At 49.5% G+C, this 20,372-nt stretch overlaps 1 protein-coding gene across 4 annotated transcripts; it reads right to left on the reverse strand.

Moving 5' to 3' along the window:
- Positions 1-374: 374 nt before the first annotated feature.
- On the reverse strand, positions 375-19,869 carry ece2b (endothelin converting enzyme 2b). Of its 4 annotated transcripts, XM_061681345.1 has the most exons (19): positions 19,643-19,858; positions 16,816-16,902; positions 16,610-16,745; positions 15,775-15,990; positions 14,916-15,040; positions 14,702-14,848; positions 14,083-14,148; positions 13,829-14,017; positions 11,987-12,129; positions 11,564-11,678; positions 11,092-11,202; positions 7,805-7,903; positions 7,655-7,732; positions 5,498-5,601; positions 2,891-3,001; positions 1,946-2,013; positions 1,687-1,877; positions 872-967; positions 375-796 (listed from the first exon to the last, which is right to left on the reverse strand). In XM_061681345.1, the coding sequence occupies exons 1-19, from the start codon at positions 19,673-19,675 to the stop codon at positions 620-622; spliced, it is 2,292 nt and encodes a 763-aa protein (XP_061537329.1). In that variant the 5' UTR covers positions 19,676-19,858; the 3' UTR covers positions 375-619. The 4 variants fall into 4 exon arrangements, with proteins under 4 accessions (XP_061537329.1, XP_061537330.1, XP_061537331.1 ...); XM_061681346.1 differs by lacking the exon at positions 11,092-11,202; XM_061681347.1 differs by lacking the exons at positions 11,092-11,202; positions 11,564-11,678; positions 11,987-12,129 and having other exon boundaries at positions 19,643-19,869.
- Between the last annotated feature and the right edge of the window lie 503 nt (positions 19,870-20,372).

Below are 20,372 nucleotides of genomic sequence, written 5' to 3' on the forward strand. Positions count from 1 at the left end.
CCCGAACAGATCCCAAATCTGTGCTCGGGCCGTTCAGCAAAACGAGTTGCCGCGACATTGGATTTCGTGCCATCTTCTGAATGCATCAGCCAGTCCTTGTCTGAATTTCCACATCTATTTCTGTTGAGACTTTTCAAGCGTTTGATGCCAAGGAACGTCTTCTTTTGGGCTGACACCGCACACATTGGAAGTTCAGCTGCAGAGAAGAAGGCTCAACTCATCGTGAAGTCATTTCGCGGGTTTCCTCAATGGCTCTGCTGACGAGTGGTGACGTCACAGATCGGTCGACGGGGTGTGTTGTCTGTCGGTTACCATGGCGACAGGACCATGGAAAACAGCTTCCCGGCTGACCGGAAGTGCGAGTGATTGACATGACACCCATGCTGTGTAGTAAATATTTTCTTCATCATCATCATCATCATCATCATCATCACAGTGATGTCATCAAGCAGTGACAATTCCAATTCCGACACAATCTTCTTCGTCATCTATTTGTCAGTCCAACTCGGCCAAGTCAGCGGCGTCCATCTTGATTCCACACAGGAAGTAAATAAGTTAAGAAATAAGAGGAAGCAGCTTCCTTAACACCTCGTTAAGTCGTCAGGACGCCACAGGTGGTCTACCAGACCTCGCAGCGCCTCCCAGTGTTCATGGGCGTTCCTGCCGGGCACCGAAAACGTCGGCTGAATTCGGCCGAGTTGCTCAGCGTGCCGATGACGCGGTAGCGCGGCGGACTGTGCGGATCGGTCACCAAGCCCTCGTGAGCGCTCTCCGGCGTTCGGACAGAGCACCACACCTGAAAACACACCGCGGTCCTTTTGAAATGATCCCCCCAAAAACCATATCCAAAAGAGGAGGTTCTTTTTTTCACCTGAGCAAAACCAACGAAGAAGAGCTGCTCGTTGGTCAGGTTGACGGCAGGAAGTCTCTTCTCCTGCCCGTTCTTGCGGACCCACATCTGATAGGCCTGGACACAACAACAACAACAACAACAAACGTTTGAGCGGGGGCCGTTCTCGGATCACAAGTTTACTTGCCCGGCCGGGCACAGGTTTTAACATTTGAACGCAAAGAGAAACATGACGCTTTTTGGCAATCAAATCTGAGAAAGGTTAAATGTTGAGCTACAGCAAAAGAGGAATGGATTGAATTGATCAAACAAACCTCGTACTCGACACAACAGCTAACTTCTCGCAAAGCAATTCACAGAACCGCGGTGCCATCTCTGACCACCTCAAGTGTTTCCATCCATCCGTTTTCCGTTCTCTTCACGCGGGCCGCGGGCTTGCCGGAGCCTATCCCAGCTATCTTCGGGCAAGAGGCGGCGTAAACCCTGAACCGGTCGCCAGCCAATCGCAGGGCACATAGAAACAACCAAACGTTCGCACTCACATTCACACCTACGGGCAATTTAGAGTTTTCAATACCTTTTTGGGGTGCAGATGTGGGAGGAAACCGGAGTGCCCGATCCGTCTGTGTGTACTCGGCCTTAGTTTAGTGTCACCTTGTGTTCGTCATTTTATTGACTCAATTGTTATGAGTTGTCTGTTGCAGTGTGAACGCACAACAAATCCGGTAGCAATTGCGGGCGGGGAACTCCGGTCACCAATTTTAGGACTTGGGACTTCCGAAAGAGTCACCCCGACTGACTTGAACTGGTTTGTGCGCGCGTGTGTTTGGACTAACGTCGTACGCGGCCTTGAGGCCTCCGTTGTCCGCGATGTTTTCCCCGAGCGTCTGCTTGCCGTTGACGTGCTCCGAGTTGACGGCGTAGCGGTCGTACTGCTCGACCATGCACTCGGTCTTCTGGCGGAAGGCGTCCACCGACGAGTTTCGCCACCACGGCTTCAGGTTGCCTTCCTTGTCGTACTCGCGCCCTGCGTACGTACACGCGCAGCCGGCCGGCGTCAGCGCCGCACGGCGACCAGATTTGATTTGAACTCACCTTGGTCGTCAAAGGCGTGCGTCAGCTCGTGTCCCATCACCACCCCGATGCCCCCGAAGTTCAAAGCCCTTCGGTACAAACAAACTCAAAAGAGTCCGACAGTAGAACTACAGCAGGAATCCGCAAAAGCGGCATTTTGCCAACTGGAGTCTGGTTGCTCATTGAAGCCGTTTCGCCTTCTTCACTTCTGCAGGCTACAAATCTTTTCTTTGTGCTGGGTGTGGTCATGTGGGGGGGTTGTTGTTGTTGTTGTTGTTGTCGTCGTTGCCAGGTGCGACAGCTGATTGAGCATTTTTGCATAGCGACCGCTCGTCCACAAGCAGCTCTTTAAGTCTCCACAATCTTCAGGGCAGAGAGAATTGATCGATCGAGTTCCCCTATTTATATCTCCGGGAGGCGTGGTCGCATAGAGGTTGTCGCCGTGGTTACCAGGTGTGACTTAGCAAAGGCCGCCGATGAGCCGTTTTGCCACCGTGCCGGCGAACGATCGGTCGCTACGCAAAATGCCGTCCGCCGGCCGCGCCAGGTGACGACGACAACCTCCGTGTTATCGTCGCCGTATTTGACCGTATTCGTTGTCGAAGCTTCGTCACGCCGCGTTATTTGCGTGACTGTTGTTGCTCAGTATTACCGCACGACTGGAAATGTGTTTGCTGTCGTACCCGAGCGGCTCCAATTACCGGAGACAAATTCCTTGGGTGTTTCTAAACCTACCGGGCCAGCAAAGATGATTCAGATTCCGATGAGAGAGGGAACGCCACAGCTAAGATTTGGAAGTGAACAAGCCTTTTGGGTAAAGTGAAACATCTTCAACAAACAACAAGAAACAAGACGGAGCTGATAAAATGAACGTTTGCGAATGAGCCCAATCTCCGAAGAACGACTCCGGCACGACTGCAATACACATGAAAAGAGCGACTACGCTGCGTGTACTCTGAAACTGACTTGGGATGGTCCCGGGCGTAGAAAGGGGCTTGAAGAATTCCGGCCGGGAAGACGATTACGTTCTTGGTGGGCATGTAGTACGCGTTCACCGTGGGCGGAGTCATGCTCCACCTGGAACGACACAACACACAAGTGCGCTGTGTAGTAGTTCCCAACCTTTTGGGAGAATTTTGTCATACCATGAGGAGTACCCCCTCACTCCAAACGTGATGATTCTCCAAAAACTGATGATTCGAATGAAAATCTCAATATTATAAACATTGAATTCTCAAGCATGGTCTTTTTAACTCACACATCAAAATAAAAACTGTTGCCTAGAAAATAATATCAATAACAATAAAATCAATCACAAAAGCTGCATTTGTTATATAGGCGCTTTCCCCAAAAATGGAATTTATTTCCATAATTCCATTCAAAAAGTTAAACTTTCATCGATCATAGATTCAGGGCCCACCATTTGAACAATTCAAGTATGTATTTGTTTATTTTGACATCATTTGGGCTCACAGCTCATAAAACCCACAAAATCAGGAATTTGAAGAAAAAAAAAATGTCAACAATGTGAATAAATCACCAAAGAAAGAAAGTAGGCTCACATTAAGTCAATCAAAATATGGTACTTTTAAAACGATATGCTCATCTTCAATCCTTGGTTGGGAATCCCTTTGCATGAATCACTGCCTGAATGCGGCGTGGCGTTGCCTGGGTGTTAGTGAAGCCCACATTTCCTTGATGCTTGCCGTCAGTTCTTCTTTGTTTTTGGGTCTGGCGCCCCTCGTTTTCCTCTTGATAACACCCCATCCGTTCTCAATGGGGTTTAGATCCGGCCAGTCGAGCAGCGGTGGCATGGGCATCGAAGCAGGTTTTGGTGCTTCTGGCGGTATGGGCGGGGGCCGGGTCCCGCTGGAAGATGAAATCGGCATCACCATACAGATCCTCAGCAGAAGGAATCGTCAAGTCCTCTAAAACATTCTGCGAGACCGTTGCGCTGACCTTGGATTTAAGAAAGCCGAGTTTACAAACACCTGCACTGGACATTGCACCCCAAATCATGACGGACTGCGGATATTTCACACTGGAGCTCAAGCAGCTCGGGTTCTGTTCTTCACCCGTCTTCCTCCAAACCCTCGGACCTCGATTCCCGAATGAAAGGCGCACTTTACTTCGATCGGAAAAGAGGACCGTCCGGTTCGTCTTCTCCTCGGCCCAGTGGAGACGTTTTCTACGTCGGCTCCGACTCAGAAGCGGCTCGACCCGAGGAACCCGACGGTTGTGGCCCATCTCCCGGATGCGTCCGAATGTGGCGGTTTTTGAAGCCGTGACTCCCGCCTCATTGCACTCTTTCTGGATCTCCGCTAGATTCTTAATCTTCTGTTTGATAATCCGCCGAAGCCCACGGTCATCTCTTTTGCCGGTGCATCTTCTCCTGCCACATTTTGTCCTTCCATTGATATGCTTGGACACAGCCCTCTGTGAACAGCAGCCTCCTTAGCTATGAACGTTTGTGGCTTACCCATCCTATGGAGGCTATCAATGATGGTCTTCTGGCCACTTGTCAAGTCTGCAGTCTTCCCCAATTGGAACCCGACTGAAGCAATTTAATGACACCTGGGGAAACCCGGGCAGGTGCTTTGAGTTTAGGAGATGATTAGTGTCTGACACGCCGTTGAAAACATTTATGGCCTGCAAAATTTGGGCTGATTTCTTCACGGTATTCACATTTTTTGAATTCCTGATTTTGTGGGTTTTATGAGCTGGAAGCACAAATGATGTAAAAACAAACAAATAAATACTTGAAATTGTTTCAATTGTGTGAATTCAATTCTATTCAATTCTATGAACCCGCTCCTGAATCCAGAGCAACTGGATGGCTTGAAGGACATTTGAAACAGTTGCATGAGGAAACCTGTTTTCCAACTGTCCCAGAAGGCAACACCTTACTTTGATATACTGTAGCTAGCTACACATTTACTTTATTCATCCCATGAGGGAAATTACATTTAGTAGCTTCATACCAAAGTTTTTGAAACCTTTCCACATGAGCGAATCAGTCTTTGTTATATATAATGAGTCAAATGGAAAAACAGGACAAATGAAGGCTCACAGATGCACGCGCACACACACAATTGTATGCAATTCTACATAAAGTATATACGGGGAGAAAAATGTGTATTCTCGTCGACGGATTTGGCAGTGGTGTTTAAATAGTTAAGCGGCGGGTGATGTGTGACGGCATAGTCGTAGTGAAATGTTCAATTTACAAATTACAAGTTCGCTGCGGGCTCCCGGGCTAGCTAGCTAGCTGGCTAGCTTCCCCAAAGCCAAAGTCAGCGGCAGTCCGAACGACTTCGACAGCTCACTTTTAAGAGTAAATGTGTGAACGGCGGGCGTGTAAAAGTCCTCCGGTGAATACGATCCAGAGTTCGCTTTTAGCAAGGCAACGCGGCAATTCAGCCAGTGGTCGTCATAGTTGTACTCGGTGTAAAAAGTTGGAGAAACACTGCCCGAGTGTATCGAACTTTGTATTGTAGCGACGTGTGCATTGTGTCGCTTTAGTGCGTGTGAGTGTTGTAGTGTGTGGTGTGGTGTCGTGTGTCAGGTTCTGACTGGTCTTTGTTGGGAGTTTTCCGGAGCTGGTCGGCCATGACTCTTGAAGAGAAGTTGTAGAAGTTCAACATGTTCTGGAAGAAACTTTCTTCGGAAACATCATACTGAAACAAGCACACGCACGCACGCACGCACGCACACGCACGCACGCACACAGACACACACACACACACACACACACACACACACTTTGTTCAAACGTGGATCGTCACAGGTGTCTCACATCTTGAAAAACTTGTCTGCCATTCTCAGAAGCTCGGCTGGACGGCAACCGCACTTCGGCGGTTGTGTTGGGCCGAACGCGACGCCTCATATTCCTCAGGAAACATGTTTGTGACATGAGGCCATTTGCGTTTTGATTTCTTTTCTCATTAATTTTAAGAAATTGCAGTTTTGTATCACTCAAAAATGATGGAAACCTTTGAATTCTTAGCAACGCTGTCTGACTGTCCCACTTACACATCTGATGTCAGCCGTCTCACCACCCAGGAGGTCGTTTTTACACAGCAACACACATGTAAGTGTTCTCTCCATTTCTGGGTTTATTTTTCATTGACAGATTATAACGTGTGATCGAGTTAGCGATCGAACGTGTGAAATGTGTGATCGGATTAGCCTACTTTGTTGCTAGCTAACAGTATTGTATACTGTTAGCTAGCGGTAACACAGCATTGTATAGCTCCGGTCGGTCCACGGCACTGAATTTGGGTTCAATGGCAGCATGACCACGATCAGCTATGTGGGAAAAAAGGGAAAGGCTGTTTTGCTGCTGAGCGCAAGGCCCCACAGCAAGACGGTGGATGAAAACATTTTCTGTACCGCTTATCGTCACTTGGGTCACGGGCGTGCTGGAGCCTATCCCAGCTATCTTTGAGCAGCCCAAAGAAAAAAGAACAGAAGCGATCCTCTTGTACGACCAGACCGAAGGAGGAGTAGATACTCTCGACCGGACGGTTGGCGACGACACCTGCAAACGGCAGACGCAGAGGTGGCCCGTGACATGATTGATGTGGCCGCCCTGAATGCCTATTCGGTCGTTTTGGTTTTTATTTGACACGGGCGTCACCGACGGACGACCGCACTTCCTCACAGAGCTCGCGACACCTCGCGTCAAACGTCGACCGGAAGGTACGCCGGCCCTACCGACCTACATCGCCGAAGCGACGGGGAGGTGCGGAGTGACGACAGCCGCTGCGTTCCCGCCCGCGGGAAAGAAGCGCACGGGGCCGGCGGAAGAGAAACGGGTGCCAGTTGTGTCCGAGGAAGAAAGATCGCGAGGCCGCTGATTGCTGTTGGAAACGCAGCCCCCCCCCCTGTGTGCGACGCTCACAGCCGGAAGCGAGAAGTTTGTGACAGCTGCGCAAAGTGAGAGGAGAGAAGATGCGTGTGTACGTATGCGTGGACAGGGTTAGGGGTTAGGGTTAGGGTCCCCGGACCTGTTGAATGTTCGCCGGTCGACACACAAACGTGTTTTGACACCTGATTGATCAAGTGCTCAAATGTCAAAAATGGATCATCTTCACCGGAAAGAGAGAAATGTCTCAAAAACTGCATTCATTTGAATTGGGGAAGAGCGTTAGGTATTGGTAGGTTGTGCAGCCGAGGGTTAAGAGCTTTTCGTCTTGCTGAAAATGTGGACAAAAAGTCCAAACTGTCTTCAAATAAGGACAGTGGGATGTTTTCAGTCGAAATGAGAGCCGCTTTCTGTACCGGACGTGCTGGCGCCTACAGGCGAGAGGCAGGCTTCACCCTGAACTGGTCGCCAGTCAATCGCAGGGCACAAATGGACAAACAATCATTCGCACCTACGGGCGATTTAGAGTCATCGATTCACCTCGCGTGCATGTTTTTGGAATGTGGGAGGAAAGCGGAGTCGCCGGAGAAAAGCCACGCAGGCGCAGGGAGAACATGCAAACTCCACACAGGCTAAGATGAGATACTTTTCTTCAGTAAAAACACATTTTGGGTGCTTTTGAGGAGGCTGGAACGCATTCATTGCATTTGACGATTAGTTTGCGATGCGCATGTTGTCACGGAACAAATTCAACTTCTTATCTCAAGGCAACAGTGTAGCGCCAGCTAAAAAGAAGAAAAGGGAGAGATAATCCACAGGCACCCATGTCACAAGGTGCCTCCCGTGTTGCGCCCGCTACTCACCCCGTCATAAACGTCGTCCAGTTCTTTGGGGTCCATGATGAATTCTGGGAAACCGATCATGTCGTAAATGGAATCCGCCTAATGACGCAATCGACACGACACCGATCACAACGCTGGTTCTGCGTGCGTGCGTGTTTGCGTGCGCGTGACCTTTTCCTTAGCAGCTTGTTTGGTGTCGTCGTCCATCCAGTTGAGTCGGTCCAAAGCTCGTTTGAACGCAGCCCTGATCTCATTAATCATCTCCTCTGCCTGACAAACAACACACACACACACACACACACACACACATATACAGTCGTCAAGTAAGCATGCTTTTACATCCGCGTCGCATTCCTTCTTTCTATTTCCCATCGGCCATCGAAAATCCCAAAACCAAAGAGTGACTCATTATTTTGGTATTTGATTTTTAACGTAAGCCGAAAATAGAATAAAACGAAAACATTTGGCTGATGTTTCATCATTCAGTTTTAGGTTCCAATCGGTCCGGACGATGACATACAGTCACGGAGCTGCAGCTAAGATACACTCATTTTGAGCACAATAAAAAAATGAGGAACATTTCTCGCAAAACCACGTCAACGTAACAACGAACAAACTCGAATTACAACCATACAAGATCCCGCAATAAGCTGAATAACAACGACATTGAAACTTTTATCAATAACCCGACCATCCCTCAATTAACTTGAGGAAGTGAAGAGTTTTTAGAAGCCCCGTCAACCGTCGCTGAATTGCACGAGGCCGCAAACGGGTGGAGCTTCAGGCCACGATGGAGTTTTATAACCATTTCTGGTCTCCGCTACAACCACTATTTTCAGAACGGTGACAGAGATAAAAGATAAAGGCTAAATTAGAAGCCATACGAACACAGCCGCAATAAAACTACTCCTGAAACCGCGGAAAGACCCCACTCGCTCGTCCGGCGAATTGCCGACCGCTCTCGCTAATTCATACGGACTTCAAAATCATATCTAAGGCTTTAGCTAACTGACAAAAAAAAACGTCTGCCTCCATCATATATTGTGAGCGAGCAGGTTTTATGAAAGGACGGAGTTTCACCCGCAATGTCAGGCGATTTATCCTCCTAATATGTGTGTCTCAGCGTAATAACCTCAAAACAATTGTCTTGTCACTCGATGCGGAAAAAGCTTTTGACAAAGTTAAGCGGTCTTTTCTTTTTGCAGTACTTGACAAATTGGACTTCGGTGATTCACGCGTTCACCGGATCGCCGAGTTATACAACTCACCCAGCGTAACTGTCACCACAAATGGGGTCACTTGACCAAGAGGGACGAGACAAGGACGCCCACTCTCGCCCCTGCTCGTCGCACTATTTATCCAACCGTCGGCAATAGCGATACAGCAGAACACTACTATGAAAGGTGTCTGCGCTGCCGCATCGGAACACAAAATCAATCTTTACGCGGATGATAGCCTTCTGTATTTACAAGAACCCAAATCGTCGTTTCAAACCGTTTTCAACCTCATTAAGACATTTTCGCAATTATCAGAGTGTGCTATCAATGGGTCAAAATCAACAGACTCATGGAACTCATGGAATCCTTCGGAGCAAAATCCAAACTTTCTCATTCCGACAGGGAACAACAAATACGTACGCATTCGTATCTCAGCAAAACGTAAGAGTTAAGTCATTGAAATCACAGCGCTCTACCGGACAAAAAAGAAAAGTGTGATTTCAAACGTCGGAACGGCCTTCCTATCGCACTTGTAGGGCGTATAGCTACGGCTAAAAAGAAAACGTTAGGTTATTCATTTTCAACGCTCTTATTCAAAGCCACGTTTACAATGATGGTAAACGCTGCCATTTTAAATTTTTACTCTGAAAATAAGAAAAATAGAATTAGCCTCGCTATCCTTCAGAAAGGTAAAAAAAGAAGGGGCACTCGACGCACCCGACTTCAAACGATTACTCTCCTAGCCAAACACAGCACCTCATTAAATGCTTACATCCAAATGTCGAACAGCAATTTGGGCTGGAACGAGAACAAACAGACGGCAACAGCACCAAACCTTCGGACCTCCGTTTTATCCGCACAAGTCTCAAACGCCACAATTGTTTGACGAATCCGATTATTGCAGCCACTTTATCAGCTTGGTGGAAAAGTCTAGAAAGCACCCAACATCAGTAGGCGCCATATTCCTCCCCAATCTGGCGCAATCCCGATTTTGAGATGAACAAAATAACCCTCGAAAGCAGCGCATATGCGCCCGACGCCCTTAACGTGGGCACGCTTTTGGCCGGCCGTGACCTTGTTCAGATGGCAGCTGGCCATCGGTTATACGTGAATGAAGGTATCCGCTCGCAGGTTCAGACAGACGCAATCGAAAGCATTCCAGCGCACCACTCGTCAATAGCGCTGCTTTGCTCATTTCCTACATCGTGTCCTGTTCTGCCCTTTTCTGTCCTCGCAGTTGTTGCATGTCCTCGCCAGGTTTCCCCCGTCCACAAATAAGAACACGATTTGACTGTTGTAATGTGACATCGTACTCAAATATCGAGAGGGTCTCACTATTGTTCTGCTGTGGTTCGCACCCGTCCCCCTTGTCCGCTCTGCCCCTCTGTCTGTGCCCGAAAACCTTTTCTGTCCGGCGGCATTTTCAACAAACGACAGAAAAAGTCAAAAATAAGCAGCGGGAGTATTTCAAACTCAGCAAAAGTCTTCCAGCGCAAAAGGTCTACAGATCCACCGTTCTGCAAGGCCATGCAGCTGAACAGGACGGGTTAAAAAAGAAAGTTTTGTATTTTTATTGCCTGGCACAGCTAAAGCCACATTTGTTTGGACAAAAATAGCTCATAAGAGAAATATTTCAAGGGCCCCTTCCATCTGAATCCATCTTTTTCGACTGTTTTAGGCATAAGTCACAATGAGTTTGACATCGATGCGGTTTGTCCATTAAATGCAAAAAGCCTTCGAAGACCAAACCGCTTCCAAACGACGGGATCTGACGAAGGTTCGCCGATTCATATTCAAGCGGCTGCCCGCTCGGCGGTTGCTCCGCGCCCGCTCGACTCACCTCGGGCAAACCGGCAGGCTGCCTGGCAACGCGGCTGCGTCTTGTGGCGAGCGAGCGTCAACGCGGACGAGTTGAGGAAATGAACGCTGCAAATTTATTTTGGGAGAAATTCCTAAACATTTGGGAAGCATAACTGTGCCGTGTCCAGGACCACTTGGAGGAGGATGACTTCGTGAAGTAAGAGCTCTCAAATTGCTGCGAGTGCATTTCCGCGTTTGGAGCCGGCCGGCATTCTCGGGTGGGGCGCCCGGATGGTTGGATTAAAATGTTTGGATGAAAAATCTTTCAGTTTTCATTTCTCGAGGAGGAGCCAAAAACAAATAAGTTCCTTTTTTGTTTTGGGATTTTCGAGCGACACACAGTTAACCCCCCGCGATTGGCCGAGACCCCCGACGGCTCACAACGTCTTTGCTGTGTTTGTCGAAAGTCGCCTTGACGAAGAGCGCCCCCAGCGCGAAGCCCAACGTGTCGTCCGTGTTCCCGATGCACGTCTTCCAGCGCGGCGTGCACGACTGCCATGCGTGCACACACAACACGAGCCATTACAAGACACCGGTCCTAGTTTAACTAGGGAGTAGTACTGGTTAAAGGCACACTGAGGACAGTAGTAGGAGAGAAGAGAGAACTAGTTTCAGACATACTAGTTGAAGAGGTGGTCAAGTTAAAATGGTAGTCGGTAGAGGTACTACTTATAAAAAGGTACTAGTTAACATGGCACTAGTTAAAGAGGTATCGGTTAAATACGTAGTAGTTCGAGTAATAGTTAAAGTGACACAATATGGAGACCTACTCGTGAGAGCGGTACTATTTTCTGAGTTGTCTCAGAAAGTTGAAGATGTGCTAGCTCAGTGAGTGAGTTGCTTCGAAAAGTACCTTCTTGGTGCCGTAGAGACTTTCCAGCAGTTTGTCCTGAGCGTTCTCAAATGGTTGATCGAGACCGGACACGCTCTTCTGAACCAGCGTCCACATCATGTAGTTGTTCAACAAACTACGCACACAAAGAGGCTTTGAAGCAGGACGGCTTAGGAAGCTTTCGGAAAAGTCAGAGCTCCTTCTTGGGTACTGATTCGTGCGAGCTTTACCAGTTTCATGCACACTGCTGAAAAAAACACATTTGCTCCAATTCCCTTCAACGATGTCATCCTTAATAATTCATGATCAACACTTGATTTCGAGAAATGCGTTTCCATTTTCAAATGGTCACTTCTACAACATTCCTAGGAAATCACAATGTCCCACCATTGGCGAGCTACAGTGTTTTTCGAACGGCCCCACGGGCGACGGTGCGTGCGTCACCTGTGCTCCGTCCTGTTGATGAGTTCGGAGACTTGTTGCAGATATTCCCGCGCGTACACGACGACGGGTTCGCTGTCGTTGAGTTCCAGCGGTGACAAACACGACGACAGGAAGTCCAGCCAGTCCACAGCCGGAGCCAGCGTCTGGACACACGCGCTTTTATTTGGACGCTCGTTGCCCGTGTGACTTCCTCTCTTGCCGCGCGGGCTCAAGGGGGCGCCGCCCGTGGCGGAGGCGCCCACGTCGAGGACGAACGAGGTGGGAAAAACAAACACGCCGCAAACCGACATGATTGACCGACATCTTCCTCACCCTCAGTAGCATACGCCTCAATGTTATCATCCTCATCCTCATCTCCCTCATCTTCCTCCTCCTCATCATCACAAACATGATCATCCTCATCTTCATCCCCCTCATCCACAACATCATGCGCGTGCGCGCGCGAGAGATGAGGTTACGTAACCCGTATTCCCTCAGGGGGACGCAGTCACGTAGCAACTGTTGCTGCGGTGACGCGTGCAAAGCCGCTGCGCTAACGTCTCCGTGAACGCCGCGCTCGACACGAAAGAAGCGCGCGCGAGAACGCTCAATCCAAGCCGGGCCCGAGACACGCTTTGACGCAGCCAATCCCAAAATACCCCTCTACTAAATTGACAAAACCCAAATTCCTCGAGGTGTAACAACAACCGTGGGAGTGCCACAAGGTTCTGTCCTACGGCCCCATGTCGTTTTGACCTTAACATAAACGACCTGGCGACTGGCCACTTGTATGTGCGTACCAAAGATCAATTTCAAGAGGCTCAACGACCCGCAGGTGTTTTTTAGCAATGTGTGCGAAAGGCCCGAGCGCTCGCATCTGCATTTAAATGTGTCAAAAGACTGCTTGCATGGACTTCTCATAAAGAGCAAAGAAATCTGTTCCATTTGGACACGGAATAACTGAAAACCCAACCCTCAGTTCACTCATCTCAACATCATCTGAACAACTGTCGCCATACGCCTGCATAAATTGCAGCCGTCGCACGTTGAATGCTGCCTCATTTGTTGCGCTTTTATTGTCTGATTTCTTTCGTTTGTTCAGGGACCATGCACTTGTCGAGGGACTACAGATGGAAATTAGCCACGGGCTGCAATCTTGTATATTGGCACTTTTTACATCCCCTTTCAAATACAATCAACTACAAATGCGGAGGCTCAATCACACGTAACTGGGCAATCACTAACAAAAGACATGTACAAGTAACCGGCGCAATATATCGGTTACTTACCCTCGCACACTTGGCCGCTGACTACTTGACCCTCGCGCACCTGGCGACTGACCCCCGGCACACCCGGTGACAGATCTTCCAACACCTGGCGACCGACTCCCTCATCCCCACACAACTGCCGACTGACTGCTGCACACCTGGCACCGGACCCCCGCGCGCCCGGTGACTCATCTTCGAACACCCGCCGACCGACTCCTTGACCTTCGCACACCCGGTGACAAACACAAACTAACACACCTGGCAACTGAGCATTGCACACCCGCAAACAAAGGTGTCACAAAAAGTACGACGACTAAAATAATCCTGATCTCGTCTCATTTCCCTCCGCAATAGACGGACGTACTCCGTGTGAAACGTGGGCTTGTTGAGTTGAACACAACGTTTGTTGGATCTTCTAGTGGAAGAAGCAATATATAGCTCTGCCTGTCCCTACACGGAAGAGAGATTTGTCATTTATCAATAACTGTCTCACGAATAACGTGAAACCGGATCAAACTGCAGCAGATGGAGACCGAGCGCAGCCGGCAATAGCGGAAATCCCAAACGTACCACAAGATGGCGGTAAAGGCCTCACCTGCAGCTCCGCGACGGTGACCTTGTGGTATATTTTCTCCTCGTCTCGCCGTTGGTCCTGCGGTACGGTGATGTTGGCCAGCAGCGTCTCAAAGTCGAGAATCTGCTGCATCTGGGCCAGGGCGGATGGCCGAGAGCCCCCCAGGAGGGTGCCCAGCTCCACCATGTAATCCAGGTACGCCACCAGCACCTGCAGGACGAAGCCGGTCACTACGCGGACGCGCGCCCGCCCGCTCTCGCGCGCCCGCCGCTCACCTTCTCGTTGGCCGTCTTGTTGAGGTAATAGTCCCGGGATGGCAGGAAGAGCCCTGATTGATCCACCTGGGGGCGATGAGTCAAAGGGGACAAATCCCGATGCAGCTCGGCAGGGTGGTGTGACACCACTTCGTGTCGATGCCAATTCCACAATACAACCGTGTACTTTGGAAGGTGTCCAATCGATCATTCAGTCAGTGAATCAATCAATCAATCAATCAATCTGTCCTCAATTGCCCTACCTCGATCGATCAACGTTAAAGACACTAATAAATCAAATCGAATAAACAAGAATAATTCAGTCGTGATCAATTCAACGGACCGGTCGCCACTCGGGGCAGGCGTCTTCAACGAAGCTATCGAGCTAGCATGCTTTTGCCGAGCTCACTCCACCGAGAAAGGCCGAAGCCCAGATCGGAACACGAACCTCTGGACTCGTGCGAGGCAGCCACGCTGCTCGGTGACGCCAAATGTGTTTTGAATTCAAGCAGACGCGTTGACCCCGGGTGACGTTCATCCCCGGTCGCCGGCCGACTCGGGGCAAGAGGCCGAGGGCGCCCCGGGCACAGACGGATCGCCGGCCGATTTTTCGTTGCCAAAGCGAGTGGCGGTGCCGCACCTGGATGACGTTGCTGTTGGAGTTCTTGGGGTCGACGCTGACGCCCACGCTGAAGAAGGGCTGCGCTCGGTACGGCCCCGACACCGCCTTCAACACCTCCATGAAGTTGTCCTTCTCCCACGGTCCCGTCAGGTTCCAGCCCCCGACCTGCGCGCACGGCGACCGTTGAAAGCCCGGCGTCCGAGCGGATGCGGCGGCGGCGGCGGCGGCTTACCTTGGCGATGAGGTCCACAAGAGGCCGGGCTCCTAGCTCTTGGATCTTCTGCGTGTTGAGGCAGGATAAGTAGTACGACTGCGTCTTCTTCTCGGCCTCGCTGCTGCTGTTGAAGGTGCCGTTCTCTGCAAGGAAACTCAGTCGGCAGACCGCTCGCCTCACTTACTTACGTTGCTCAGCTGTTCCCCAAACGAGGAATTTTGTCAGCTGGACTTTTGTTGGTGGTTGAGGACGCTTCAATTTTAATCCAAAAGGTTCGCTCACTGAACTGTGGACTTCCCCGATTGAGTTCTCTGGTGGGTGTGTCACATAGGTGGGGTTTTTGTTGCAGGGTCTGTCCAAATTGTGGACAGACGGCAGCGCTGGTTTGAGAGAGATGGGAAGGAAGCCATCTCTACCAAATTAGAATGGTTCTCTCAACTAACCAATCAATTGACCAACAAATCAATCAATTGGCTGTCCTCCAAAATCAACTAACCATCAATTGACTAATTAACCAACCCACCAATTGACAAACCAACAAATTGATCAAGTAGCCAACAAACTGAATTACGAAACTGACTAACTAATTATTGAACTAATCAACCAAACAACCAACAAATGGATCGATCAACCAATCAACTGATGAATCAACTTATTTAACCATCAAGCTCTGCCTGCCCCAATGATTGCCTCACAGCAGGGATAGAGTGGACCTTAACGAGCCAATCGTTAACGACTGCTCGCTATGCAAAATGCTCACCACCATCCCAAGGACCACAACCCACCCACCAGAGACATCAGTCGGAGAACTCCACAGAAGCCTTTTGGACAAAAGGCGAAGCGTCTCTGACAAGCGACAACAATCCAGTGGCCTCACCCAGCAGGTGTTTGAGGAGCGCTTGGTTCTGCTCCCAGATGCTGTTGAAGGTGGACCAGCGCGACCGTCCGTCCGGAAGCGGGTTCTTGCGCATCCAGCCCCCGCAGGCGAACTGGTAGAAGTCCTGGCAGGGGTCTGCGCTGCGGTCCATGGCCTCCACCATCTGGCTGGCCACCTTCACGCACGCCTCTGTCAGACACAGGCCGCCGCCGGCGACTGGATGGCAGCGCGGGATACGACAGATCAGAGGGAGGGTCAGAGGTTGTACGGAAAGAACGTCCCAGCATTTATTCCCTCGCCTTCGTATCCAGGTTAAGGTCCACGTACGAGAAGGCTCTTTGTTCTCACCGCTAACGTTTTGTCCCACTACTAGCGCCAATTTTGGCCTACTAGTATACAAATAAAGCCCCAGTGGAATTTTCTCTTTACCATGAAGACACGGTCGTTCTCTAGTGCTCCCTAGTCGTTCTACTAGTGCCCTGAACTGCCTCAGTCGTGAGCACAATGAGGGTGCCGCAGCAGTGGTCCCCGACCACCGGGCCGAGCCACGGGCCATTTGGCGCCATGCCGCACAGATAGCTTGGGGAAAAAAATCTTTTTTCTTCCCCCCATTGGCTTCCAATGGGGAAAGCCACAACCCAAAACAACAGCAAATAGGGGAGTTTGCAGTGAATAACAGTATAGTTTCCCCCACCCAAAAATCTTGAATAGGTCAACTGGCAAATGCCGAACTGGAAATACGCGGGATGCATTGCAGTTCATCGAGCTTAAGCTGGATATCCCGGATATGGAATAAACGCCGGACTGTTCCTTGGTCGCTCGCGCGGTTGGTCACCTGGACCGAAGCCTAGTCCGATGACCAGCAGGCAGGTCATCAGGGCCAGCAGGCTGAGAAGTAGCAGGATGCCCAGCAGAACCTCCATCCTGGTTTTTCTGCCCAGAAGGTCCATGCCGGTGTTCCTGAAGCCCACCTGAGGGGGACACGCAAGGCCGCATCAGATCATCAGGTCTGTCGGACTGTGGCGCGGCGCGTTCACTGACCCCCTGTCGTTGGGGAGACGGGGACGTGTCGGGCAAGGCGTCCGATGCTTCGTCCTCTTCCAGTGTGGCTCGCTTGTAGCTCGACATCTGCGTGAAGAATAGAAGCGCGACAGAAACACGATAAAAACGCAACAGAAGCACAAAAACGCAATAGGAACACAAGAGAAACACAACAGAAGAAGTCCAAAAGAGAAATAATAAAAACGTAACAGAAACCCAACAGAAACCCAATAGAAACTCAATACAAACTGTGCAGTTTTTTTGTATTTTCAAAAAATAGTTATCATTGGAAGGTTTGTTCACAAACATTCTAATTATACTCTGCTGATAACCTGAAAATTATTCTGGTTGTCATTTGCGTCCAAATTTTGGAAAAACAAAGACAAATATTTGCATAATAATTTGGAACGCAGTGTATGTTGGTTGCTGCATTGTTTGTGTTCAAATATCTGAAGGGTTGTAACACAGCTACATACACTAGATGCTTTTAGTGCTAGCGTTAGCAGCTCAATGGAGTTTCCCATATTTGTTAGCATTAGCATTAAGCTAGTGGCCTAAAAAGTGTTTAAAATACACAAAACGTTGATGCTTAGTTTGAGAGTAAACTTCAACTGGGAGTGGCAAAAAACACCTTGAAGCCTCTTTTTAGAACAACTGTTCACTGTTTGCCAAAGTTGCGACGCCATTCATCTGCAATTCAAATGAGGAACGACAGAAAAATGACTTGCGGACGGCCGCAACCGAGACACGTGACCACGCGCGCCGCGGTTGGCTCGCTGCTGGACAACCTTTGAGACTTCGTTTTGCGTAATCCTGCAAACGTGAGCATTTGCAAAAATTAACTGGACACGTTTTTACGATGCTGCTGCAACACACCCTAAATATACAAATCCAACCATCAAAATACGTACAGAAGATTACGCTATATAAATATGCACATGACACTATGCAAATATTTAGATGATGTGTGTGTGTGATGATCAGAATCAGAATCGGAATCGTCTTTATTTGCCAAGTGTGTCCAAAACACACAAGGAATTTGTCTCCGGTCGTCGGAGCCGCTCGAGTACGACAACAGACGCTCGATTGACAGAACACTTTGGAGACATGAAGACATTGACAAAAAACAATTGTGCAAAAAGATGCAGAGTCCTCGAGCACTTAGATGATGATGATGATGATGATGATGATGACGACGATGATGCCAGGGACTATGGGGGCCGTTAGGGACATTATTCAGGATTCGCTCTCGCACTAACTATTCAAATGCTTTCACGCGCACACAAACTACTGAAAGGCTCTCATAAGGACGAGTCAAACGCTCTCATACGCACGAGTCTTGCTCTTATCAACGCGACTCAAATGCTCTCATTTACACTCGTCAAATGCTCTCATCAACATGACTCAAATGCGTTTACGCGAGCACGTTTATAACTTAAGTGGGAGCGTTACATGGCATGATACCGTATAGTACATACATATATATTTTTCATGAATATATGTCGTATATTATTGTTACAATAACGCTTTTTCTCATTGATTTTAACGCGTAAGCGCTGTAGGATATGACGCAACGGTCGGCCAATCAGAAGCCGTGTGGCGTGTGACGCCGGGCGAGGCCGGCTCGCCCATCAAGAGCGGGACGCCTCTATTGGGAGGCGGATGCTGCCGAATAAATGTGCCTTTGGGGCGAAAGCGCTGCGGACGCGTGTTTACGCCCCCTGACGCGAGGCAAGAGTTTCAACAGCGCCGCGTGACAATCTGAAACGTATTCGGTTCGTTGCGGGCAGGACGGCCGCATAGTCGCGTCGGAGATCCCCTGCGCCTCGTGAGGCGGCCAAAGCGAATGAAGGAATCGAATTGGCGTCGTGAAACTCGTGTCATAGACACGACGCACGCTCACAGTCAACTATTTCGTTTGACGTTATATTTTAGTTTCTCATTATGGGGAATTTTCTTTTATTTGCTATGTGCTACAATTATCCAAATAATACATATTTTAAATATGAAATACTTCACGCTGAGTGTGTGCAGTTCATCTCTATAATTTCACTTTTTGAATTGAACTACCTAATAAAAGATTGACACTATTCACGTGCGAGCATGATTGACATGAACTCGTGAATGCCAGTGACGTGAACGCATTTGAGTCGCGTTGATAAGAGCAAGACTCGTGCGTATGAGAGCGTTTGACTCGTCCTTATGAGAGCCTTTCAGTAGTTTGTGTGCGCGTGAAAGCATTTGAATAGTTAGTGCGAGAGCGAATCCTGAATAATGTCCCTAACGGCCCCTCATAGGGGACTGCTCTTGTTTTGTTCTCATGGTAGATGGGTGGGCTTCTTGAGACAGGAAGTTGGACAGCTGCGGACAGGAAACCGAAAGGCCCGACCCCGCCACACACACGCGCACAGACACACAGATCTCGCACAACAAACAAAGCCGATAAACGAGGTGACTCCCACCACAAACACACACTTATCTGACGAAACAAACCAAGCTAAGAAAGTGTCAGCCAAACTAAGAAGACTTCTGGGCGTGCCCCCTCCCACCGCCGTGCAAAAGCAGCACACTTAAGCGCTCCAGCAAAACGGCAAAAAGAAGGGAAAAAATGGGCTCCTGCTTTGACGTCTGGCAAAGGTCAATTGCTGGTGACATGACGTCATCCCAGACCTCACAAGTGGAGCCCAGAGCGCTCGCCGCGGTGACGTCATCTCTCAAGCCTTGCTGCACTTGTTTCGCAGCGGCCGTGACGTCACGCGGCGCGATGATCGACAGCCGGTCTAGCGAGCTCGCGAGTGCGCGTGCGTGTGCGTGTGCGCGTACTCACGGTGTTGCGGAGGTCCTGCAGCGCGACGCTCATCCTGGAGCCGAAGCCGGCCGACAACAGAGCGCTACCGACGGTGCAGACGCCGGCCCATCCTCCGTCGCTGAGCGTGCGTCCTCCTCCTCCTCCTCCTCCTCCTCCTTCTTCTTCTTCTTCTTCTTCTTCTTCTTCTTGTTGTCTTTTGTGTGACGAGCACCAGCCCCGCCCGGCGACAAGAGCCAGCCTCCTCTTGCTTCGCTCCCTCTCGCAAACAAACACACCCCGACCGACACGCGCAGTGACGTCAACCCACGTCACTCCACAGGCCCCGCCCACTCGACGTCGAACCGCGCGCGCGCACACAGGGATGTCCCGATCACTTTTTGGGGCACGCGAGTCTTTGAATTGAAGGATCTGCCGAAACCGAGTCCGATCCGATACCTGCACTCTAATATTCAAAAAAGAGCGCACATCCAAATTCTCTCCAATTAATAATCTGTGTCGCCTATGTCTAGAGTTATGCATACACAAAAAAATATATATATGAGCCATTTACAAACGCACACTTCTGTCTTTTGTTTAGTTTTTTTTTAGCTCAAAATTTGATGATACAGCACACATTGAAAATGGCCAAATGTGCATTGGCCCAACGCAGGCAACTTAATCATAATTACAAAAAATACATACAAAACAGGATTGGGCTTTAACATAGCCACATGCCATTTATGCTCGTAGAATGTTAACACTCAGCAAA

This window comes from Phycodurus eques, chromosome 7, assembly GCF_024500275.1.
Source record: "Phycodurus eques isolate BA_2022a chromosome 7, UOR_Pequ_1.1, whole genome shotgun sequence".
In the NCBI taxonomy this organism is placed as follows: Eukaryota; Metazoa; Chordata; class Actinopteri; order Syngnathiformes; family Syngnathidae; genus Phycodurus; species Phycodurus eques.